Source organism: Ostrea edulis, chromosome 2 (genome assembly GCF_947568905.1).
Source record: "Ostrea edulis chromosome 2, xbOstEdul1.1, whole genome shotgun sequence".
In the NCBI taxonomy this organism is placed as follows: domain Eukaryota; kingdom Metazoa; phylum Mollusca; class Bivalvia; order Ostreida; family Ostreidae; genus Ostrea; species Ostrea edulis.
Genome location: NC_079165.1, coordinates 19374170 through 19401726, shown reverse-complemented (window position 1 = coordinate 19401726; position 27557 = coordinate 19374170). Strand labels below are relative to the sequence as shown.

Genomic DNA, 27557 nt, shown 5'->3' with positions numbered 1-27557 from the left:
ATGGGTTTCAGTAAAACATAAACTATCGAAGTCATGAACAAGAAAATTTAAATGACCTGATTGGTGATTGATGCTTATGATATTCATATGGAAAATGTCAAGGACATTTTCAATAGTAGGACCCGGATTCATTTCTATATCGCTGCCAACTAACAAAAGGAAATGTGAAACAAAAAATGAAAGTAAGACTTGATAAACACAGATCTAAGCTTAATGCATTTCACACAGTGAGTGAGTAGTTTTAAAATATGTGTGAGGAAATGCACAAGACATGTAAATGGCAACACAAACGATGCTGGTTTTTCGTAAATACCCCGCCTGATGAGTAGAAAAGACCGATTGAATCCCAGTATTGTCCACTTGAGTCACCCATTATTTAGTTTGTGGTACACATATAATTTGAAAATAAATGGCTGCAGTCATTAAAAATGTCTACTGCTAAGGGTTTAACTACTATTACATGCATTTCTAAAGATTTGAAATATATTAATTTGGTCGCATGACAAAATGCACATGAGGTTTGAATATAAGTATTAAGCGAAAGGGTATGGAAGAAAAGAGAGAGACAAAAACACAAATAGTACAAGAGATCAAATGAGTACGTCCTGTACTACCATGGTAGTAATACAATTTAAGAATTTAAGATTATAAAGTAAATGAATACATCCAAATAACTGGAAAACAATTGCAAATAGTCATATAATAACGCGAGTGAGTATGCACACAACACTTAAAGAAATAATATTTGAATGATGCAAGTAAATTTGAACGGAGGATAATTGTTCCTCAAATAGATAAAGGGGAGTAGGACAGTGCGTACAAGGGAGTTGAGTTTCCTCATTCATTAAATGATTTCAGCTTCTCCATCGTCAACTTCCCATATTTGTGTAGCAATGTTCCATTATCACCTGCATATGGTGTTTTATATATCTCAACTGATTCGATATGCAAGAGCTTGTTCTGGGTATAGTCAGTTTTTAAATCGAGGTAAGCTACTGACAAACAAGTCGATGGTACAGGGATTTCAACAGTCTCGATTGAAGTCAGCATTTCGCAAATTCTATGGTCGTTATAACGATCTAGTTCGTCAATACAACTTCGCATTGGGTCAAATGCTGTCTGACGTGTTTCATACCGATTGTTAAGCCGTTCTTGGTACACTGATTTTGACTGCGGATAACTCCGTTTACCTGATCAGGATATAGGGCTCACGGCGGGTGTGACCGGTCAACAGGGGATGCTTACTCCTCCTAGGCACCTGATCCCACCTCTGGTGTGCCCAGGGGTCCGTGTTTCCCCAACTATCTATTTTGTATTGCTTGTAGGAGTTATGAGATTGATCACTGTTCGTTATCTTCACCTTGCATTGAGGAAAACATATGCATGGTGATGAAAAGAAAAAGAAGCATATATACAGAATAAAGAATTGCATGCATGTAAATGATTGTATACAGGCGGTTGAAGTGAACAAGAAACTGCATGTGGGATATAATCAAATTTAAAAAAATTGACATAATAAACTTCAAAGTAAGTAGTGTTCAGAACAGTTGAAATGATGGCATCTTAAGGAATATTTCCAAAAAATGGCAGATAAAATGCACTTTGTCAGATTTGTCACGTACACGGATTTTATCGTTAGTTGATCAGGTGGGAATGTTTAGTAAGGTCCTCGTTAAAGAAGACAGTCCTCGTTTCGCGATTGTTTTTCAACTTGCGGTAACTTTTCACCAAGCGGAAATTTTACGTCGACACTTTGAAGCCTGGTTATGAACTGACGTAGACCTGCATTACGCTTGTTCGGATTATCGACTTTGTGTGAGTTTATGATTTCGTCTGAGTGCGACTCTTCTTTCCTGTTATGTCCAGGATAAGTGAGGCAGTATCCTCGCCCTGCTCTTCAGCTACTACCGTGGCGCAAACTCCGACCACACTGTTCCATCTCGTCAATTTGTTGGAACAGTTTATAGTTTTCCGTTTCTAAATGTTGATGAATCTTCTCCTTCAAGGGTTGAAACACCAAAGTTTACTTCGATCGACACAAGTGTCGTCGTGCAGCGACTGCTTTACAGATGTCGCTATTCTAAAGACGTCCTCATCCGATATAACTACCTGGCGAGAAGTAAATATGTATTTAGTGTTGCTTGCTGGCCAAAGGTTGGGTTTTTCATACGATATACTCGCGAAACGGGATAGATTCATCAGCAGGAATGATAGGGAGTTGCACGACAACGTTATCATCATTTTTATCCATTGTTGGACAGTGTGGGCTTGATTTGTTTTCTCTGTGTTCTGTAGGGGTCCGTACAACGTCTGAGAATGATGGCAATAAATCATTCAAAATCCTTTTGTTTTTGTTGTTATCACCCATGATGTTAGTACATGTTGAAGTTAGATTAAAATCTTTCTTCAAGTTTACAAATATTTTAGGTACCTCTACTGGAGAATCGAAGGACCTGTATCTGTCAGCATCGTTTCATCTCCTGAGCCCCACGATAAAAATTAATAAATGTATGGACAAGACAAAGAAATTGTGTTTTCATGGATACCCGGTTCATCGAAGGACCCCGGAGGGCCCACGCGGAGTCTAAAGGTTTCCGGAACCCTGACATCCGGTGTTCGAAGGTTTCCGGTGACCTTTGATTCCGGAGTCGGAAGGTTCCGGAAACTTCATAGAGCCGATCGATTGATTTGCGTTGTGTTGATAATCTTTCTACTGGGACGTTATTGGTTGCCCAACTTTAGACCTATGCGTATTTGACGTATAAACACAATGATCCATGATTTTCACTTCAAATCGTTCGAATTTTGGAAGGAGATACTCAAGTAAAGTAGCAACGACGTGGTCATTCTTCGGCAAGACTGTGGGAAGCCAGGTCCGGAAACGGCGGTCAGGGCGTGAATACCTTTCAGTCCTGTACCATCGCGTCACTGTGTATGAACATAAACATTTTAAAACATGACACTGGTTTGATCACGAGTATGAAAATGTTAATGTGATAAGGAGAATCACATATCAACCCCTCTCATCACTTTACTGTCTGAATGTGTATTTGATTAACAGTCCTAGCAGATATTAAATCTGACTTTATAATGAATGATTCGTCATTGAGATGAATGTGAGTCTACAAAAAAACCACTAAAATGTATTTATTATGAAAATAAACTAAAATCTGAAATTTTGAAATACGCATTACTTTCATCATAATGGCTTGTACAAAATTTCTTGGTCTCGTGTAAAGTTTCATATGTAGTTCAATATTTAGTTGAAATATGACACTGGGTTTGATCATGCGTAAGTAAATGTGAATTTGATACACAGGATCACATCCCTCATATTATCCTTCTCATTTCTTTACCAACTTAAATGTTTTCACAGTGGTACCAGGTATTAGGTATGACTTTATAAAGAATAATTCATAATTGAAATACGTGTGAGTTGAAGAAGAAAAAATCACACAGAAAAGTAACTTCTGTAATTATCACATTGTCTTGTTCACAGAGTTTTCAACGTGTAGAAATTCCCCAAATATTTAGGTATAAGAAATAATGTCATGATTCATTTTGAAGCAGTTTTGGTGTTTTCAATATTCGTATGAACATGACACAATTTTGAATAAAAAAACAATATAATGATGTCATTGTTCGTTGGGTGAAATGCTGTTTTGTTATCCTCATTTTTATTTGTTCTGGATTGCCCTAGCCCGTATCAATCGAAGAGGTGATATTTGTTTTTCACGGTCTTGATTCTCTTTTGTTGAAGGGATGAAAATATGAAGAATAAAAAGTTGAAAAAAGAGATTTATTCTCATAATGACAACATAGTTGCAACATATACATGCAATTTTGGATGTTTTCTTTTACAAGGATTAAATTATTACACTTGGAGAAAAAACAAAATTCCTAAAAGGACGACCTTCCATTTTATTGTAGAGTTATAATTTAATTGCCAAAATTGGAAGAACAAATGGAATCTGATAAAATGGTAAAACTTTCTCTGCTTCCACACGTGAAAGACTTGGATGAACAACACTCCGGATGAAGTTGACCCACAATATAGATTTTCTAATGACTTCATTGGATTTTCCCAGTATTTTTTTTCTCTACGAACAAAACCCACACGCAATCTTTCAAAATGTTTTCCCAATGCATGTTTATCAAAAATACCTGATTTTTTTTTAAACCAATCGATCGGCTCTATGAAGTTTCCGGAACCTTCCGACTCCGGAATCAAAGGTCACCGGAAACCTTCGAACACCGGATGTCAGGGATCCGGAAACATTTAGACTCCAGATGGCAGGGGTTCCGGAAACCTTTAGACTCCGCGTGGGCCCTCCGGGGTCCTTCGATGAACCGGGTATCCATGAAAACACAATTTCTTTGTCTTGTCCATACATTTATTAATTTTTATCGTGGGGCTCAGGAGATGAAACGATGCTGACAGATACAGGTCCTTCGATTCTCCAGTAGAGGTACCTAAAATATTTGTAAACTTGAAGAAAGATTTTAATCTAACTTCAACATGTACTAACATCATGGGTGATAACAACAAAAACAAAAGGATTTTGAATGATTTATTGCCATCATTCTCAGACGTTGTACGGACCCCTACAGAACACAGAGAAAACAAATCAAGCCCACACTGTCCAACAATGGATAAAAATGATGATAACGTTGTCGTGCAACTCCCTATCATTCCTGCTGATGAATCTATCCCGTTTCGCGAGTATATCGTATGAAAAACCCAACCTTTGGCCAGCAAGCAACACTAAATACATATTTACTTCTCGCCAGGTAGTTATATCGGATGAGGACGTCTTTAGAATAGCGACATCTGTAAAGCAGTCGCTGCACGACGACACTTGTGTCGATCGAAGTAAACTTTGGTGTTTCAACCCTTGAAGGAGAAGATTCATCAACATTTAGAAACGGAAAACTATAAACTGTTCCAACAAATTGACGAGATGGAACAGTGTGGTCGGAGTTTGCGCCACGGTAGTAGCTGAAGAGCAGGGCGAGGATACTGCCTCACTTATCCTGGACATAACAGGAAAGAAGAGTCGCACTCAGACGAAATCATAAACTCACACAAAGTCGATAATCCGAACAAGCGTAATGCAGGTCTACGTCAGTTCATAACCAGGCTTCAAAGTGTCGACGTAAAATTTCCGCTTGGTGAAAAGTTACCGCAAGTTGAAAAACAATCGCGAAACGAGGACTGTCTTCTTTAACGAGGACCTTACTAAACATTCCCACCTGATCAACTAACGATAAAATCCGTGTACGTGACAAATCTGACAAAGTGCATTTTATCTGCCATTTTTTGGAAATATTCCTTAAGATACCATCATTTCAACTGTTCTGAACACTACTTACTTTGAAGTTTATTATGTCAATTTTTTTAAATTTGATTATATCCCACATGCAGTTTCTTGTTCACTTCAACCGCCTGTATACAATCATTTACATGCATGCAATTCTTTATTCTGTATATATGCTTCTTTTTCTTTTCATCACCATGCATATGTTTTCCTCAATGCAAGGTGAAGATAACGAACAGTGATCAATCTCATAACTCCTACAAGCAATACAAAATAGATAGTTGGGGAAACACGGACCCCTGGGCACACCAGAGGTGGGATCAGGTGCCTAGGAGGAGTAAGCATCCCCTGTTGACCGGTCACACCCGCCGTGAGCCCTATATCCTGATCAGGTAAACGGAGTTATCCGCAGTCAAAATCAGTGTACCAAGAACGGCTTAACAATCGGTATGAAACACGTCAGACAGCATTTGACCCAATGCGAAGTTGTATTGACGAACTAGATCGTTATAACGACCATAGAATTTGCGAAATGCTGACTTCAATCGAGACTGTTGAAATCCCTGTACCATCGACTTGTTTGTCAGTAGCTTACCTCGATTTAAAAACTGACTATACCCAGAACAAGCTCTTGCATATCGAATCAGTTGAGATATATAAAACACCATATGCAGGTGATAATGGAACATTGCTACACAAATATGGGAAGTTGACGATGGAGAAGCTGAAATCATTTAATGAATGAGGAAACTCAACTCCCTTGTACGCACTGTCCTACTCCCCTTTATATATTTGAGGAACAATTATCCTCCGTTCAAATTTACTTGCATCATTCAAATATTATTTCTTTAAGTGTTGTGTGCATACTCACTCGCGTTATTATATGACTATTTGCAATTGTTTTCCAGTTATTTGGATGTATTCATTTACTTTATAATCTTAAATTCTTAAATTGTATTACTACCATGGTAGTACAGGACGTACTCATTTGATCTCTTGTACTATTTGTGTTTTTGTCTCTCTCTTTTCTTCCATACCCTTTCGCTTAATACTTATATTCAAACCTCATGTGCATTTTGTCATGCGACCAAATTAATATATTTCAAATCTTTAGAAATGCATGTAATAGTAGTTAAACCCTTAGCAGTAGACATTTTTAATGACTGCAGCCATTTATTTTCAAATTATATGTGTACCACAAACTAAATAATGGGTGACTCAAGTGGACAATACTGGGATTCAATCGGTCTTTTCTACTCATCAGGCGGGGTATTTACGAAAAACCAGCATCGTTTGTGTTGCCATTTACATGTCTTGTGCATTTCCTCACACATATTTTAAAACTACTCACTCACTGTGTGAAATGCATTAAGCTTAGATCTGTGTTTATCAAGTCTTACTTTCATTTTTTGTTTCACATTTCCTTTTGTTAGTTGGCAGCGATATAGAAATGAATCCGGGTCCTACTATTGAAAATGTCCTTGACATTTTCCATATGAATATCATAAGCATCAATCACCAATCAGGTCATTTAAATTTTCTTGTTCATGACTTCGATAGTTTATGTTTTACTGAAACCCATCTAGATAATTCCGTGAGCAACGATGGCTTACTTATTGATGACTTTAATGATATAATCCGTAAATACAGAAATTGTTTTGTAGGCGGTGTTATGATAGGCAAAGATAACGATCAGTGATGGAAATCGTAACTCCCGCAAGGAATACATAATAAAGAGTCGGGCAAACACGGACCCCTGGACATACCAGCGGTGTGATCAGGTGTCTAGGAGTAAGCATCCCCTGTCGACCGGTCACACCCACCGTGAGCCCTATGTCTTGATGTATATGTCAAATGAAATACGCGCTATAAGACGCCCATAATTTGAGTCCGCCGATCTTGAATGCATATGGATTGAAATAGAAAACTGCACCTGTAATTATGATTTTTGCTGTGTCTAGAGACCTCCGCATTTCGACAGCCCTTTTTGGACCAAACTCTCATGGAGTTTAGATAAAGTTTACATATAATCTGACAAAATAAACATAGAAGACGATTTAGATGTACATTTCCTTAATGCTCCACTATCACACAATGTCCGTGAAATTGTTTCCATACACAATTTAGTAAACAATATAACTGACGCTACACGGAATCGAGTACTGCTTGACCCAATACTGAACTCTACAGACATTCAATCGTGTGAAGCGGTTGAGAATAGAATCCTCGATTAGCGATCATCTCGCTTATTTCGAATATAAATTACAATCGCGCATACACTCGTACAGTATGTGTTTATGAAAATCAATGACTTTATCAATCGAAAATTGTGACTGGGTGAGTATCACCAACGGAACAGATACTTTAGAATTGGCAACAGAAAATTTCAGATCCGAAAATCTTTCTTGTGTTCGTGAATGAATACCTAAGCAAGCCATAACAGTTTGTCCGCGAGAAAATCCATGGCATGACTCGATGATACATGTGAAAAAAAACTCATCAGAATGAGAAATCGACTTTGCAACAAAGCATTATTACTGATTTGGATTACGGGTTACTCTGTTTACCTGATCAAGATATAGAGTTCACGGTGGGCCGTAACCGGTTGAAGAGAGATATTTACTCCTCCTCGGCACCTGATCCCATCCACTGGTGTGTCCAGGGGATGGGGGTCGTGCGTGCGTACCCAACTCTTAATTTTGTATTCCTTATGGAAATTATGAAATTGATCACTGTTCGTTATCTTCACCTTTTCATTATAAACGAAAGACGACTCTGATTGGTCCGCTTATAGAAAATTTCGCATTTCGCTTAATAATATGGAAATATCATGCGATATTCAATTATTACGATAGCATTGAAACCTACTTAGACGAATTCAAGCAAAGGAAGGCAACAGTGAGTTATATTGAAGGTTGATGAAAAACTCATTTGATAAGAAATTATCAAATGAAATATATCCAATACAAATTGATGATAACAATGTATTCTGATATTGACAAAATGGAAGCTTTGAATGCGTGCTTCTCATCAAATACGTACAGTTTAAGTAGTGGCTCTCTAAGTAACATTTTTATTGACGAACAAGAAGTAGTAGATATCATCACAATACTTGTAGTCAACAAAGCTATTGACCCAGATTGTAATAGTCACGAGATGTTGAAATCAACTGAATGCATCGTTCCTTCCATGCTATTCAATAGGTCATTGTCAGAAGATATGTTCTTATCTTTTAGGAATATTGCACATGTCATTGCTCTTTTTGTAATGGAAGACCCATCGATAGTATCTAATTATAGAGGCATGTCTTGCTGTTATCATGCATTAGTAAAATCATGGTGATAATCGTTTTCAAAACATTTACATAATTATTTCCATAGTAATGATTTATTTCATCGATATGAAGCCGAATTCCGACCAGGATATTTTACCGTTTATGAATTATTAGAAACGTATCATGCGAGTCGTAGTATCGTACACGGTATTGACGAAGAACAAAAATCATGGTATGATATTCGGTGACCTTTCAAAGGCACTTGAGAGAATATGACGCAATGGTGTCATTTTTAAATTACAAACTTATTTTCGAAATTGTAAATAACTGTATCAGTACTCCCACTTTACAAATGTTTTATCATATATAGTAAATTATACTTTTTGAGTAATTAAAGAAAATCCATTCGTATAATTTCAAACAATAATATAGAAGTGATTTCGGTAAAAGAGATTTCCACTGTTCAGACTACTAGAATAGGAAATATGTTTCAAAATATTTACTGAAGTTGAAAAACAATTTAAGAATAAAAACATTTACATAAAAGTTCACAGGTTATTTTTAAATCCATCACTTAGGTATTTTACATACTTGTCAAAGTCTCAAAGACTATTGTGATGTGATAATTTTTTAAAATAAATTTTCTTAAAGCAAAAGACGATTTTATTTAGCCTAAAAAATTGCATCCGAGGGAAAACATGATTTTGTTTTGGTGCTCCATAGAACATGACATTGATAAATGTCATTTAATTGTACAAGTAAAGACTTGCAAGATTCGAATGAGTAAACCTAAAATACGATAGGTAAATTTAAAGGACCTTTCACGCATTTTCTATACAGTAAATGGTATTGAATTGAGTTTAACAATGAGCAACATGCGAAAACAGACCTTTAAATTCCTCTCGACCCAGTAAATAATCAAACAAAAACAAGTTGAAACACGTCTTTAAAAAATGAATACGGGTATTTAAATATATCCATGCACCGTGAATTTTGACTCTTTCAGTCAAGTAATACATATGCGAGATATTCAATCATCTTTTTATTGTACCTGTACTGATGCAATTGAAACGTAACTGTTCTCCCACTTAACCAAAATTTTAAATAGTAAATTTACCGTAATTTTATAAAGACCGTGTCAAGTGTTTCCGTATACCCTTATTCACTCGGAATTTCCAGACTCGGGTCCTTTGTTATTTGAGAATAATATCTCTATTGTTTAGCCCCCCTCCCCTATACAATCCCTTTGATCTTCGATCCCATTCGTATACCCTTATTCACTCGGAATTTCCAGACTCAGGTCCTTTATTATTTGCAAACAATAGCTCTATTGTTTAGCCCCCCTATATGACCCCTTTGATCTTCGATCCATCGATCCTTTAAGTAGGTTAAGGATGCAATATGACCCTTTCTATTGTTCTCGAGAACAATATAATATCTAAAAATAGATGGAAAAACCCAGGTAAACAATAGACCCGTAAAGTAGGTCACCGAGAACAATGGATGACGTCATCATTCTTTTGTTTATCCCCCCTATTCAGATGCCTATACTATGGAGACTACAACATTACATGCTGTAACTACAGACACTACTACATTCAAACACCACATGTTACTGACCCCAGTACAATACACACCATAACAACAGACACAATATAAAACTATACTAGGACTTCTGATAGATCTTACACCACTAGACAGTCTATAAATATTACCAAAAAATTTAGTAACATCATTAACGCTACATCGCTAACCAACAACAATATCACTGATATACCAATCGTGACCAACATCATCACCAGCGAAAACCCATCCTCATCTATCCGAGCCACCCCGGTCAACGAAAGTGACAGGACCACCATTTCCCACATAAACAGTGATAAAAGTACACAGTTCGGTTTTTATTTCTTAAGCTTGTTGGCTATTCCTCTATTTATTTTAACATGCATATGTTTTTATAAAAAGAAAGTCTTGGAAAATAGAAAAAAAGTTAGAGAAATGTTAGATGACATCAGCTTGAATAGGTTTCAGATGAATAATTCCGTAGCGGAGATTTATGCATAACATTTTTTCTTCATCTATTGTTTATAACAACTTTAATTATATTAATCTTTTCTAAAATATATGTGATATTCAACGTAATTGAAATGATAATAATAATAAAATGAAGAGTTTCATTATTTGGCTCCTGACGTGAGAGATATTCTGATGTTTCCATTCAACTCAGATCTTATCAATCATATCGCATGGTTTTTATTTACTTAAAATTTATTTTATTTATTTGTCTTCATAATCTGTATTTTATTTTATTTATAAAAGCTGTATATCCATGAGATGCTGTTGCATTATTTCATGTTCATGTGCGTAAATGTGTGTTCTATACACTAGTAATGAAAGAGGGAATCTCATTGATGATGAAGGATAAAAATAGAGAACATATCAATGATGAATAATTTAAGGTATATTTTTAATATTAAGTATCTGACATTCATTCATAATTGAGTAGGGAAGGGGGGGGGGGGGTTACAGTATTGCGTGTCCTTCATATCAAGAATACTTTTTTGATGAAATTTAAAACTTTTCATTCATAATTACTTTCTATTTCTTTAGTAACCGATGCATATGGTATGGGTGTTGCGGTACCTCATTCATCGTTTGGGTGGGCATGCATGCCAACTTTCCCGATTTGTTCGGGATTCTCCCGATTTGAAGCAGTTGAAAAGGGAAATCCCGATATTCCGATCGGGATGGCAAACACCCCGAAATCCCGATTTTCTAAACATATCCCCCATTTTATGACAACAAACCCCCATTTCCAACCGGAATGAAATCCCGCGTCATTTCTGAACTGGCCAATCAGAAATCGGAACAATAGTCAGCCATGGTTGTTTACCTGTGTCGCATGGTTTGGGGTGGTGTAATTTACCTGGTCTGCCTGTGTCGGGGTGCTTATCGGACAGTGCGAAGCATGTTTTGATAGTAATTAATCGGGAAGACGGATTTCAAATTGACATATCCTTTTCACAAACGTGAATCACAACGATGATAGTGTCATCACCAAACAATCGGACATTACCGATTTTTGCCTCTCGCGGACAGCATCCAATATGCAATAAGGTACGTCAAATATATATTTTTTCCAACTATGATAATATAGGCTATCCGAATCTATCTCTCTATAGCGATGCATTATGTAGTCTATATAGTGCAGTATTCAATAGACTTTGTGATGCGTATTTCGCACAAGGCTGTACTGAATTTTATATTACAAAGTAGCCTTAATGTACTAGTAAAAACGTATATCTTGATTGGGGTTTTTTCCTGGTAATTATTTCAGATGTCATGGGTGCAAAGGTTTTGTTCGCAAACTTCATAGCAGGGCAGATCACTCCTTTTCTGGTTGCAATGCAGATTGTTCCACCATACTCTGCAAACCCATGTTTACAGACAAGCAAGATCGCCTTGTAGTCATACCTAAATGCATGTGCTTTAATTCAAATTTTAATATATAGACCAGCCAATGTTTATATGGTGTAAAAGGATGCAACTTTAAGTATTATATGATAATATGTATGTGACTTGTTGTTGGAGAGGATTTTTTGCTGAATAGATGATTTTAATAAAATATTTATGTATATCTTTCAAAGTGTTTTTTTCTTTAAAATAATTTTGTTAAAGTTGTTTTTTTTTCAGATCGAGTTTACAGATTTTCATTTTGTTAGTTTTTAAATCAATCATTAAAATTCACAGACATAGATAACAATGACTACTTGTTTTGTTTTCGTTTATTGACTGGGTAATCTCTCTGTCAAATACACAAGGTGAATTGATTGCCACGTGAAGTTCATTTAAAATGTCACCTCAAGATGCCTCTCTCGGGGACACTACTCGCATTTGTGTTTAATTCGTATCAAATATCAGAATTGAAAACTTTTGATATACCGTAAACGACAGATGTATCAGCTCGTGATCCATATCTATGTGGTTTTACTTTGATTGAAAAGAAACACTCAAGGTAGATGCTTCGTTACATGAATACGACTTCAATGTCGAAAATATCATGTGGCTAGAGTTTTTTACGTGTCAAATTAAAACACGGTGTAATTTTTTCTTTTTTTTTTCTTTCGTGTATTTCGTATCAAATTTGAATGTTGATGATTGTAAAGTAATAGTAAAATTAATTATTATGGAATCTCTTCGTTGATTAGATGCAAATCAAAAAAAACTTGTCACTCCATAGTAATATTATTTTGAAAATAAAAACTTTTTCTTTTCAGAATGTACTTGTTTTTTTTTTTATTTCTTATGTTCATCGGAATGAGAATAGTCTCTGATAGATACAGGTATATCCATCGATGCATTAAAGTACAATAAGTGTCAAGTTTCTTCACTCGGAGTCACTTGGATTATCTGATGCGATCCGCTCCATCGATGATCTAACGAGAAATAAAATTATTTTCTCGGTGTCACTGTACGCATTCGATCGTTTTACGGGATTGAAAGCTTTTGTCATCCCGTGAACAATTGCATGCACTTTATCGTAACTCCGTTCATCGTTTTACCATATCTTTACCAATGCATATACGCCACTTTGGTTTAACGTTACCGGAATTTTACAAAGACCGTGTTAGGTTTTTCCGTATCCCTTATTCACTCGGAATTTCCAGACTCGGGTCCTTTGTTATTTGAGAATAATAGCTTTATTGTTTACCCCCCCCCCCCCCCATATACAATCCCTTTGATCTTCGATCTCGATCGTATACCCTTATTCCCTCGAAATTTCCAGACTCGGGTCCTTTGTTATTTGAGAATAGTAGCTTTATTGTTTACCCACCTTATACTACCCCTTTGATCTTCGATCCCACTCCCTTTGTATTGTTCTCGATAACAATAGACATGGGTTTTTCCAGCTAGTTTTAGCCTATGACGTCATCCATCTATTGTCCTTAAGTAGGTCAAGGTTGTAATATGACCCCTTCTATTGTTCTCGAGAAGAATAGGTCTATTGTTTACCCACCCCATACAGCCGTCTATACTACTCTTCGTTACTAGCTTGAAAATACGGATGTATATTTAATTGCTGTTATAAAATTTAGAAATTCATTTCAAAATTAAGGAATATCTCCCTCACGCATAGCACTTATCCTTAAACGAATTTGACTCCACTTTTTTGGCACGCTGTTTTTTCCTATAATAGCTCTAAAACTTCATTGTTATTTCGGATTTCAAACTTTTCGGTTGAGCATCACTGAAGAGACATAATCTTTCGAAATGCGCATCTGGTGCATCAAAATTGGTACCGTATCAGTTTTACATGAATTAAAAACGATGTTAACAATATAAATAATGTAGCGATAATAAACTGTTTTAACAAAATATCACCAGTTTTATTGACTAAAAGCTCTAAAATATATTGGAAAGTTTTGAAAGATGCATTCTAAACTAAAACACGAACCGAAATACCTCCGTTCCACGAAGTTCGCCATTAATAAAGTTGAAGCCTTGAACTATTGTATCTATTTCATCTCTACTTCACAATCAACCTACTCTGAATGATTTCTTTTCATTTCTGCAATGGCACATTAAGTGATTAAAAATACACTGTACTATACTTAGCTTACCTGAACCATGGATTTACACGAAATTTTCTGGACAAAGTTCGTCATCTCCATGTTGTTCTTGTTGGGTTTCCAAAACCAATGACCCTTCCACTGGGGAATATAACTGAAGATCAGTTTACATTTTAAAAGATATTATGCAATACCGGTATCCTGTTTTTCTTATGTATGCATTAGCAAACTTTTTTTTTAAAAAGGTTTTTAAATTTTCGCAATTTACACTGCGCTTATTCATAAATGAATGACCAGAATGGAACATAAAAGTTTTTAGCAGACAATTCTGCAACTCGCAAAGCAATTTCAACACCGAGTGGTTCGTTGCTCTAAAAATGACGGATCAAATGCTATTTAGACATACTTTGTAGAATGCCGATTTTTAAAATGAATGTTTGTCTTGTATTGGATAATCCGAGGGTCAACAGGGGATGCTTACTCCTCCTAGGCACATGATCCCACCTCTGGTGTGTCTAGGGGTCCGTGTTTGCCCAACTATCTATTTTGTATTGTTTGTAGGATTTATGAGATTGATCACTGTTCGTTATCTTCACCTTGCATGTAACACATTTGATTGTCTGAAGAGGGAGGGGGTATTCGTATTCACAATAAATAACAACAAAATGGTAAAAATAAAGGAGTTGTTCAAATTAATGGACAGTACCAGGTTATAGATTTGAAAAAGAGTTCACTTTATTTCTATTTCCCATGTAAGCTTTCTATAGTGAAAATGTCCTCATCGGACAGAGAAAGCATAAATACAGAGAGTCTAAGGACAGTACGCACATATGATATTTTGTGAGATATACCAGATATGGAAAAAGAAAATGGCCGACCTCATACACACCCAAATTAGATCTAAAACTGGATTTGTGGTCCGATGTTTCTGGGGATGAATTAGTGGAAGGAAGACAAAGATGAGACTTACACGTTTCTGTTTGTTACAGGCATTAAGTGAAATTAGCACTGTATCAGGAAAGATCTTATTCATTCAAAGTTTGCTCGAGACATTAGGTTCTATATGTTGATTAAGCTCTCCCAAATGTTATGCAGTTACTATTTGCAGATGATGTAGTGAATTTTGCAGATTCTATTATCAATCTACAAAATCAAATTAAAGTGCTAGAAAAATTATGTAGCAAGTATGGTATGAAAATAAGTCTACAAAGATAAACATGGTATTTAGACGGGAAGAGGTTATAAAGAATTGGAGAAATGGACTATTGATGGAAGAGAAATAAACATTGTGTAATTTTATAATACAATACTATGTAAAACTTATACGGTACCAATTTTGATGCACCAGATGCGCATTTCGACAAATAATGTCTCTTCAGTGATGCTCAACCGAAATGTTTGAAATCCGAAATAACAATGAAGTTTTAGAGCTATTATAGGCAAAAACAGCGTGCCAAAAAAGTGGAGTCAAATTCGTCTAAGGATAAGAGCTATGCATGAGGGAGATAATCCTTAATTTTGAAATGAATTTCTAAATTTTATAACAGCAATTAAATATACATCCGTATTTTCAAGCTAGTAACGAAGTACTTAGCTACTGGGCTGTAGAGACCCTCGGGGACTAACAGTCCACCAGAAGTATAGGACTACATTTTATAAGTACAATATCAAGGGAGTTAACAAAAAATCTTTATGTGTGTCTGCAGAAAAAGCATTGCTTATTGTCTGAAGATTTATGAAGTTGTATAGTGTGTCAATTGAACAAATATTTTGTATTTTTGATGTACCCATATTACCTTATGGGTATTCGAAACATCTAAATGTATTAAATATGTGCATACTTTTGTAGAAGGGCGTAAAACTTAAAAAATAATACCCCTGAACCAGTTGTTTTGGGGGGGGGGGGGCACTAGGTAGACAACAAATCATGGTACAATATCCTAAGAAACTTAAAGATACAAGATACTCTAAGAGATATTACTTATTACTCCATTTAAACAATATAGGTAGCTACAAAGGCAGCTGGGCAACAGAGGTAAAATCAATTTTATATGGATATGGTTTTCGCTATGTATTGTTGTATTGAGGTGTAGGAAACAATGTTTTATTTGAAAGTTTGTCTAAAGAGTAAAGGGTAACTACACTGTATACGCAGGCATGACGCTCCTCACGTCATCATACAGCAAACTTGATTTTTATTGCAAATTCAAAATGAATTTTGAATTAGAAAGGTATATAGAGGTAATAAAGAATAAACAACATAATGCAATCAACAAATAATTCATTTGTTTATCTTGATGAACTTGTTTGTATGTGTTATTTTTTTAATATCTTATGCTTTTGTTGTTGTCCTACTAATTTTTTTTATTGGTGGACAGAAAAGAGGGGGACACCTACATATAATGATACTATTTATTTATTTAGCGCCTTATATGATTATCAATAATCACTCTAAAGTGCTGCACGCAATGAAAATTATATGACTCGTTAAAAGTAATAAAAGTAAATTATGACGGCTATATGACAGATAGTACTAAAACTGTATTAGCAAAACATTTCATAAAAAATGTAAATTAAAATGATTAAAATTGATTCAGTCTGTGCTTGTAGGAAAGTTCATACTGATAACCGATTTGAAAGATAATAGTTGAAATAAATATTTCATGCATAAGAAGTCCTATAAAATTGTTCATGAAATCATAAAAATTTAACCACCGACATATCAATAATATATAATTGATAAATCCGCCACTGTAATAATATAATTTATAAATCCGCCACTGTAATAATATAATTGATTTGAATATCTGACCAGGAGGATTTTCTTCTATTTATTTGTTAGATTTTCAGTGGAATAACGAACATGCTTTTAATGCAACACATTAGTACGTAGCATATTTCCGCTTTGCATTACTTATTCAAATGTGATGTGAAATACTTATGACTCGTGATTATATAGTAAATACTGAAAATAAGAATTTACTAGTTTCACATTTAGTTCAAAATACAATTTTGATACATCTTATTTATTTGAGATTTCTTATATAGCTGTTAAAGAAGTAGGCCTTATAGGATTGTTTATCAATCAGTACACATATGAACATGTATCTCTAAAATCCGTTGCTCATATTCAAATGTAGTACGATCGTTGTATTTCAGTAAAGGCTAAAGACCATACAAAGCTGGCAAATCCGAGAGAAATGTGTCAATACTACACGAAGATCGCAGTACCCTGGAAATACAAATATATCAAACTGAAATAAAACGAAAATTACATTCGTGTTTCTATAGAAGAATATTTAAGCCAGCCCAAGATAATTTCCATAAACGTACTATCCTTTATCGGATTGCATGTTTCAATTTAGAAACAAGATATGCATCTGCAATATTAAATTTAATCTCATGTAAGGACATTTCAATATTCAGTTCAGTTATATGTGCACAATTATGCAATAAGTCGACAAGATTATCAAAAAATTATGTAACCGTCATGTATTTAAATCAAAACACACTGGGGTTCGGGTTCTAAAGTTCTTTATTGTGATATCCTAATTCTGAAGGATGATCTAAAAATATGTAAAATACATGTAATTAAGTTCTCTCTCACTCTATCATTCACACTTTTAGTTATATTAAAATAATGATTACAAAATATTTATAAATTAATGTAATAGATAAATATTTACCATATAGTAAATTCAAACTCTTACCGTAAACTCGGAAGAACAGAAACTGCAGTAAAACTTAGTTTCTTTGATGTGACAATATGTGAATAATAAGTCACTCAGTCCGGGTATGGAGTGTTGCTGGGTTAGTTTCTGGAATTGGCGCGAATCTTGCTTATATAGCACCAAACCAGTAAAACAACTCACAAGATACTCACAACTACACTCAAACCATACTGACCTTTCACACTTCTCTCTCTACCAATCAGCGTTCATCCCCATGAATATGAATGAAATGAAACGACTTACGATGAAATCAGTAACGTAATGAAATTATATTAGTATGTTAAATATGAATTATTTCATCCTGTGACATTTTCCCCCTCTTAGAGAAAATGTCTCCTGACATTTCTAAGATCAGAACTCAGGACTGTAATAAAATTCAATTAAATAAACATATTAATAATAATACTAATGCAACTGATCTGGAAAGGAATCCTCTTCTGTAAATAAGAAGATCAAATAACAGAAGCTGCAACATGTAAATACTCATGGCCGCAACATGCAAGATAATCAGTTTTAGTGCACATTGTAATGTCATAAATAAAATTGGATCAGATTCTGCTCTGAAAAATTATATGATTAATCCACTTAAAATAAATTAAGCTAAATTCCTAACTAATCATATGAATAAGTACGAAATATCCTAGAACTATCTAGACTGTTTCATCCTGTGACATTCTCCCCTAAACATACCATACTTGCGCAGTTTGTTCACCTACAACCCACTCTCCATATCTATCTGGAGGTTTTCGTACGCGATCTGAGCGACGGATTTGTGGACTGAATGTAGACCGGCTCGATTCACTATCTCTTGACGGATTATTTATATTTACGTTCGAATAATCTGCAAAAGAATTTGTGTTAGAGCTATTCTGAAGTTCAACAGAAGAAAATGTTTCTTGCTGTAGTGAGGGTCTACTATCATCAACACTAAAAGTATAGATTGTCCCTAAATCACCCGATCCCATATGTTCACTTGAACTATTGAGACAAGTATTGTGATTAACACCTGAAGTGTTTAAGACATTTCTATCCGTATATGATACGGGTTTGGAAACAAATACAATTTGATCCCTCTCCGAATCGCTTGATTCTGAGTCGCTATCGGTACTGATACTCCCGCTTTCTTGTTTCTTCTATGTTGTATTCCTAGTGTACTTACTTCGCTTGGAAACAGTTTGGGGAATTTCTGAAGCGCAATCATCATCTGAAAGATACATAAAGGGTAATAATAAATTTCTAAGTAAATATCTAGATTGACCCTTGCCAGATGATCTTTGAACTCTGTACACAGGAATATCGTCATTTGGAATGTCCAAGACGACATAAGGATCCTTTTCCCATTTGTCTGATAGTTTACTTTTCCCTTTCTTTGCTAAAAGTCTGACTAAGACACGATCACCAATCTCTAATTTGGAATAACGTACTTTGTTGTCATAGTAATGCTTATGCCTGGAATTATTTTTCTCTATGTTTTTCTTGGCAACATTATATGCAAACTTTAGTCTTTTCTTACGTTTTTCTGCATAATTTGCACGACTAGTTGGTTTTGATGTATCTGAGTCATCTAAATTTAAAAATGCGTCAACAGCAAGTCTAGGATGCCACCCAAACATTAAATAATGAGGTGAAAATCCTGTGGTGTCTTGTCTTGTTGCATTATATGCATGTACCAAAGGAAGTATATATGATTTCCAGTCTTCCTTCTTGTAATTTTCTAAAGTTCCCAACATTTTTATCAAGGTTTGATTGAATCGTTCCACAAGACCATTACCCATTGGATGATAAGGTGTAGTTCGACTCTTACTGACACCAGCAATTTTACATAATTCTCTGACGACTTTACTTTCAAAATTTCTATCTTGATCGGAATGTAGTCTCTCAGGAAAACTATAATGACAAATGAAATTTTCGAATAGAGCTTTTGCTGTTGTCTTAGTAAGTTGGTTGCGTGTAGGAACTGCCATAGCAAATCTAGTAAAATGATCACTAATGACTAAAACATTTTCAAAATCACCTTTTGACCTTTCTAGAGTCAAAAAATCAATACATAATATCTCTAATGGTTTTGTGCTTTGAATGTTTACCAGATTAGCTCTAGATATCTCTGATGTTTTTCTCCTCACACATCTACCACATGTTTCAACTCTATCCTTGATTTCCTTATCCATTCCACTCCAATAAAATCGCTGTTTCGCTAACCATAAAGTTTTATCCTTACCTTGATGACCTGCATCATTGTGTATTCCCTTGAAAGCTGTTTCTCTGAACTGGAAAGGTAAGACTAACTGCCTAACATTTGAGCTTTCTACTGAAGTGTTTCTGTATAGAATACCTTTTCTTATTTCAAAATCCTTCCAATTTTTCAAATAATCTCTAACTTCATAAGTTTCTTTCTGTAATTCTTTACCACTAGGTCTTAAACCTGATTTAAGTAAATCTAAAACTCTGTTGATGGAATAATCCTTCCTTTGCTCCTCTATCCAGTCTATGTTTCGAAAATCATCTTGTGATATATCATCCTTGAAATTTTCAAGTTCTGCACTCTGGGATAAAACAATACATTCTGCGAGTGGTAGTTCCTCCTTCTCAACCAAAACAGCAGAAGTAAAAGCTTTAATAACATCAGGAAAGACTTCAGTAGATCTGCGAGACAACCCATCAGCATCTCTATTAGATTTACCAGTTTTGTAAATCAATTTGAAATTGTAGTTGGAAAGGGATGCCAACCACCTATGCGACATTGCATCTAGTTTGGCTGTGGTTGTAATATACGTTAATGGGTTATTATCTGTATAGACTTGGAAAGTATTTCCATACAGATAATCATGGAATTTATCACACAATGCCCATTTCAAACACAAAAATTCTAACTTGTGGGCAGGGTAATTACATTCGCTTGGTCGCAAACTTCTACTGGCATACGCAATTACTCTGTCTTTACCGCCTTGATTTTGGTATAAAACTGCACCAAGACCATCTTTGGATGCATCTATATTGACAATAAAAGGTTTGGTAAAGTCCGCAAACGCTAATATTGGGGGTGAAGTAAGTTTTTCTATCAAACTATTGAATGCTTGTTGTTCTTCCTTACCCCATATCCATGGTACTTTCTTTCTCTTAGACGATTTCGCCTTTTTATTTGTTGGATGTCCTACCAAAAGATTGTTCAAGGGTTTTACTAACCTTGCATAGTCTTTGACAAAGTTCCTGTAGTACCCAGTAAATCCTAGAAAGGAACGTAATGATTTAATATTTTTAGGGACTGGCCAGGTTTTCAAAGCCGATATCTTTTCAGGATTCGTTTGAATACCATTTTCTGAGACAACATGTCCCAAATATTTTACTTCCGATTTGAAAAACTCGCACTTGGAAGGTTTTAATTTCAAATTGTGTTTTTCTAATCTAGTGAATACACCCTCTAATCTCTCTAAATGTTCTTCAAATGTAGAGGAAAAGACAAGAATGCAAGGTGAAGACAACGAACAGCGATCAATCTCACAACTCCTACAAGCAATACAAAATAGATAGTATTAAACACTCTTTAAGATTCATTTCACCCATACAAGTCTCCATTAATCGCTGAAACGTAGCGGGTGCATTGGTTAATCCAAAAGCCATGCGATTACATTCATAAAATCCTAAAGGACCTAATGAAAAAGCTGTTTTATGCTTATCTTCCTCTTTGATCTCAACTTGCCAATAACCAGATCGAAGATCTAAATTTGAAAAATACTTACTTCCCAAAAGAGTATCTATTGTCTCATCCACTCTAGGAAGATTGTAAGCATCTTTAATGGTTCTGTTATTTAGTTTTCGCAAGTCTATACAAAACCTAAGAGAACCGTCAGCTTTTCTAGCAAGTACCACATTCGAACAATATGGACTTTTAGATTCTCTAATTGCTCCGGCCTCTAGCATTTCTTTAAGATGTTGCCTTACCTCTTCATACATTGCAGGTGGTATTCTCCTGTATGGTTCTTTGAACGGTGTATGATCTGACAACCTTATTTCGTGTTCTACTAGATCGGTTCTTCCAATGTCAATAAAGGACGTCGAAAAAATATGTTTCCACCTATTCAAGAAATCATAACTCTTTTCTACCTGATCCTCAGACAAATTAGTTTCATTAACCTTGACTCCTAATTCTACTAAATTGACATTTGAGATATCTTGACTTGCATTTGTCTTTGATGGTTCCCAAGAATCAACAACTTTGGCGGTACTCAACTTGCATATTACAGACTTTGGTTGAATCTTAATAGCCTGAGCCGACATATTGCATACCCGCACGGGAACTTTTGAGGTTTTACCATTTTTAATAGATACAACCCTAGGACAGACTAAAAGACTTTGGTTTGGAAATGTATCTGTTTGCTCTGTAATAGCTGTATCTACATTATTGGCATTCACTGATTTCACTATCCCGACAGGGTTTTAACCTCATGTGGTCCAATCGTAATAGAATATCTGTTAGTTGTTTTGACAGGAATCCCACTAGCACTTAAGTTTGAAAAAGCTAATTCCCACTCATCTGGTACCTCTAAATCCTCATATTGTGAGAACTCTTTGCATATTTTGATAATATTAGTGCCCACAATTATAGGAACCTTACTACTATATTCCGTTCCTTTTGTGACCAAAACGGGTGCATAAATTGGTTTAGAAGATAGAAAAGGGATCTTAAGCTCTACCTCTACATAACATGAAAATGGTAATGCGCTACCCTCAGCACTATAGACCTTCAATTCAAAATCTTCAATATCACGCAAAACAGGCTTATTTTCAAACAAATTATAAAATTGCTCTGACATGCAAGTGATCATTGAACCGGTATCAATCAAGGCTTCCGTTTCAACTCCGTTAATATATATTTTGCTCTCATTCGGTTCACCTACCATCCTTGATAATAAATTTGAATTTTGATTAGGGCTTTTACTATTCTCTCGTTCCCCCTCCATTCGCCCTGTAATAGAAGAGGTTACTCTTTTAACTGAGAGTCTGCTTGTTCTGTTTTGATAGCATAATTTTGACCTCGACCTTTGCCTCTATTATGACCTCTACTCCTATTGTTATAACTTTGGCCTCGTCCTTGGTTCATTTTCTGATGACTTTGTACAGGTGCATTGTTTTCTAACTGGTGAACCCTTTTATTCAGTTGTTGAAAACTTTTTGAATTGTCATCTATTTTCTGTTCTAACCTTTGAAGTGAAACTATCATCTTCTGTAGGTCATTATGCAAATCTGTAGATGTCTCTGCTCTCTCCGCATGTAAAACCGTTGGTCTGGATCTAATTCCTCTTGTAGAGCCTTGCAATGATATCTCCTCCTACTGAACCTTCCTGATCTCCCTAAGAAGAGTTTCAAAGTTTTTAATAGTGTCAAACAAATGTCTAGTACTCTGTTTTAATTGTTGACTATTCAAACCAGTCCAAAATTTACTCCTAAGCATTCCATCTTTCGCTACTGCATCAATGTGACCAAAAGTTATAGCTTTTGACAAGGTATCTTCTAACCTTGAAGCATATACTATGATAGACTCATTGTCCTTTTGACAATCATTATAAAATGACTGCATCAATGTCTCACCTGATGCAACATTTCCAAAAAACCATCAAGTTTCTTCAGAATGTCCCTGACAGAAGCTTTTTCACCTACTGATACCAGCATACTTCTAGCTAAACCTTCTAGTGAATTCCGCACTACTTGATGTAAAACATGTTCAGGATACTGTCCTGAATTCTGAAGACATTTCACCTCAAAATTCCATACTTCGTAGTTAACCTCACCTTTCTGTGGTTCGTCGGTTCCACTAAATGTAGGTAACTTTGGATTCTGAAATTGGTTTGTAGACATTGTAACATTACCTTGTAACCTTGACTCTTCCCTGGTTTTATTCATCGCATTGACTAGCCTAGTCAAAGGGGGAGGTGTACCCTTAGCGATGGGAGTACTGGTTACTTGCTCTCTTTTGAGACTAGCATTTAATAATACTTCATATTCCTCTTTTGTAAGGACTTTATAATTTGGACATTGATTTATTTTTTCAATATGCTGCTTTAAATCCTCTAGTTCAGTCTCCTTACTTGTTTCCCTATCAGTGGCCATGTTTACCTAAATAATGGGGCTACTGACTGACTGCATATACAAGTAAATAATATCTTATAAATGAAATAGTATGTAAATAATTTACAACTGCATGAATAAGATGGAACAACAGTATGACTGGGTCAATCCCTACCTACACTGACTCAGCAGAGCAAAATCTAAACATACTATATACATATTAGATAATATCTATGGCACTATCTACTAGAAACAGGTATAGACTCTGTGATTGGGTCTGTCCCTACCTACAGAGACCTGCCTCACATGTGAAGTCCCAATACAACATAATGTTAAAACGAACAAGACATAGAATCAACAATGAATAAAAATATTCTCTATGAGTCTCTTCAACCAGACACGGGATAACGTATAATCTGGGTGAACACCATCCAAATACAGACTGAAATTGTAAGAAATTCTTTGTGATTTACCTTTTTCTTTTCTGTATCTCAATGTGTCTAGTTTATATTTTGGGCCAAACACTGAGCGAAGACCGTTGATATATCTGATGTAATCGTTTAAAATGCCAATGATCTCACTCAGAACTTTGTCCTTCTCTCTAAATATTTCAGGATCACTGTGACCCTTGGATTTATTCCATTCTACAATCGAGTATGGTGGAATTTCCAAAAATATAGGAATTACCTCTGGAAAGTTTTGGATGTATGCCCTAAACAAATCTATGTAGTAGGTTATATTCCTAACACAGGAGGAATGGTCTACATACCTGAAATTTATGAACTTCCCATTCTTCCTGGTAACGTCACAGGTCCCAAGCCAGATGTAAAGCGTAACGCGTCCGTGTCGCTTGATAAGTTCAGGCAAATTCCGTTTTATCCACGGCAAGAAATCAGGAAATCGAGCACCTGGTCTACATTCAAATTGTATATGAAGTTTTACCTGCTTCAACAAATCAAAATGTTTTCTTAATTCCCTATGCTAGTAGAAATAAGTACAGGCTGACTTGTTATAGGTTTCGATACTAAAGGTCTCTCTAAATACTTAAGTAATTTACTATTACTCATGTAATTTAAATAAACATACACTAAGCAATCTAACAACGTACTGCTACAACACCTGTAATAGATATATGTTAAATAAAAAAGTCACTGCTAGGGTCTCATCTGAAAGGAAAATACTAAGTTAATATCATAGCATGTATATTTACATTTGAAAACTGCAGCTCAATTTATGAAAATCTATTCGATCACCTGTAAAATGAAAATATACTCTAGAAATTTCTGTTTTAGTAATTTGTTATTTCATGATGAATGATTGACGATGATATTTAAGATTGTACGTTCAAATCATACCACGAACCGATTACAGCTCACGTTTTCCGAACTCGCACTTGCTGTCACACTTCAATGCTTTCGCTTCAAGTTAAATAGTGCAAAATATTAGTAACATGCAAGGGAATTAGAAAATGTCGGTACTTAGTTTTTTTTTTCTTTAACCTGAATTTACCTCCGTTCACACAAGAAATGATTTAGATTTAGTTAAACTTTCACTCCAAAATCTCTCATACTACATAGTACAAAATATATAACTAGTGCGTATATGATCAATGTAAAAATGAAATTTTCACAATATAAAACCATTAATAATCATAAAGAAAGAGTCAAAGGATTGAAAACATGATCCAACGTTGATTTATGAATCCTGAGAGTCCGGGCACTGCATATATTACGTACGTATAGACGAATTACGGAATCGGCATGAATATACTCAGCCTTAGTCACGTGACTGAACGAATCGTGGGGTATAACGGTTAATGTTCACAAACAGTTCATCACCGGCCGGGCTGAAGAATTCTTGTTGAAATCTGCTCAGAACGGAATTAATAGATCTAGATCTGTAGTACTGAATGGCCTATTTGTTCGAATAGAGATCTCATTAGCGAGCGTAGTTGCAACTTGAAGATGTTTTAAATATAAAAGTACTCATCACAGAGAATAGAAACCATGACAAACTCCAACGTAGATACGGATCATCCTGTATTGGTTAGGAACTCAAACATCAACGTGGGCGCCATTGTAACCGTCATGTATTTAAATCAAAACACACTGGTGGTTCGAGTTCTAAAGTTCTTTATTGTGATATCCTAATTCTGGAGGATGATCTAAAAATATGTAAAATACATGTAATTAAGTTCTCTCTCACTCTATCATTCACACTTTTAGTTATATTAAAATAATGATTACAAAATATTTATAAATTAATGTAATAGATAAATATTTACCATAGAGTAAATTCAAACTCTTACCGTAAACTCGGAAGAACAGAAACTGCAGTACAACTTAGTTTCTTTGATGTGACAATATGTGAATAATAAGTCACTCAGTCCGGGTATGGAGTGTTGCTGGGTTAGTTTCTGGAATTGGCGCGAATCTTGCTTATATAGCACCAAACCAGTAAAACAACTCACAAGATACTCACAACTACACTCAAACCATACTGACCTTTCACACTTCTCTCTCTACCAATCAGCGTTCATCCCCATGAATATGAATGAAATGAAACGACTTACGATGAAATCAGTAACGTAATGTGACAGGGTGATATTTTTCTAAAGTAAATATATTATTTCATTATTTAGATTATGAAGATTAGTACATGACAAAAGTTGTCTTTACTTTTAATTTATTTTTATGATGTACAACTTAATAGTATATGCAAATATCTCTAAAGTTATTTATAGATTATGAGATCATAATGGTCAGTAATAGCACCATGTAAATATTTATAGAATATAGAACTCTCCAATTTCATTGGTTGTCTAAGTTCCCTCTCTTTACTATTGTTCACATTTTGAATTGTCTTCTAAGAGTATAGAAGTGTTTTCTAGAAGATTTTCCAGAAGATTTTCCAAGTACAATTCGACTGTAACTAAATATGACTTTCTTTTGAGTTTTCATGATCATATATTATTCAAAGTACATGTGCTTACTTTGAATTAATACATTTGCAGAATAGTTAGATTTTATGCATTTTCTATGATGGTAATTGAGTAAGAGTGATCATATGCATTCTACATTATCTTTAAGTTATCAATTACAACTAAAGAGTAAAATGTATATCAGTATGAATGTATATTAAAACTATAAATCATGATTGAATCAAATGTAGTAGTTTAAATACGTTATGTGTGAATGTCAGAGTGTTCGAGTAGTATTCAGCTATTTTTACTTTTTATGATTTCCTTGTGTGAATAAGTAATGTAACATTAGTTTCACACAAGTATTTGATATTTCATTATTTCTATATAGATTTATTACCAGCATATAGAATATTCTGGACCTGACCAGAAATTTGGCTCTGTGTCACACATAGGTATGACATTGCATTTTTTGTATATTCTTTGCATTATGATAAGTTCTGAATATTCTTATCAAGTTGATTATTTAGTCTATGATTAATTAAGTGCAATAGTCAAGTAAGATAAATCTATTTATTATTTATACCATATAGTAATCAATAGTTAAATATATCCTTATAAGCACTATTAAAGGAAATAACTCTTGGTTATAAACTGCGCTGAGCAAATGAGTTTTCTTTG

The 27557-nt window shown here is 35.0% G+C and overlaps 1 protein-coding gene and 1 long non-coding RNA gene across 2 annotated transcripts in view; one reads left to right on the top strand and one right to left on the bottom strand.

The window, feature by feature from the left end:
* The window catches only part of LOC130052148 (toll-like receptor 4), a 29981-nt gene extending 15703 nt beyond the window's left edge, over window positions 1-14278 (bottom strand). The window contains exon 1 of the mRNA XM_056156308.1: window positions 14214-14278. Within this exon, the coding sequence (XP_056012283.1) occupies window positions 14214-14264 (51 nt within the window). The 5' untranslated portion in view covers window positions 14265-14278. The remainder of the gene's footprint in view (window positions 1-14213) is intronic.
* On the top strand, window positions 11341-12359 carry LOC130052149 (uncharacterized). The gene is made up of 2 exons (XR_008800527.1): window positions 11341-11709; window positions 11930-12359. It is a non-coding gene; the product is annotated as an uncharacterized LOC130052149 (long non-coding RNA).
* Window positions 14279-27557: the final 13279 nt, after the last annotated feature.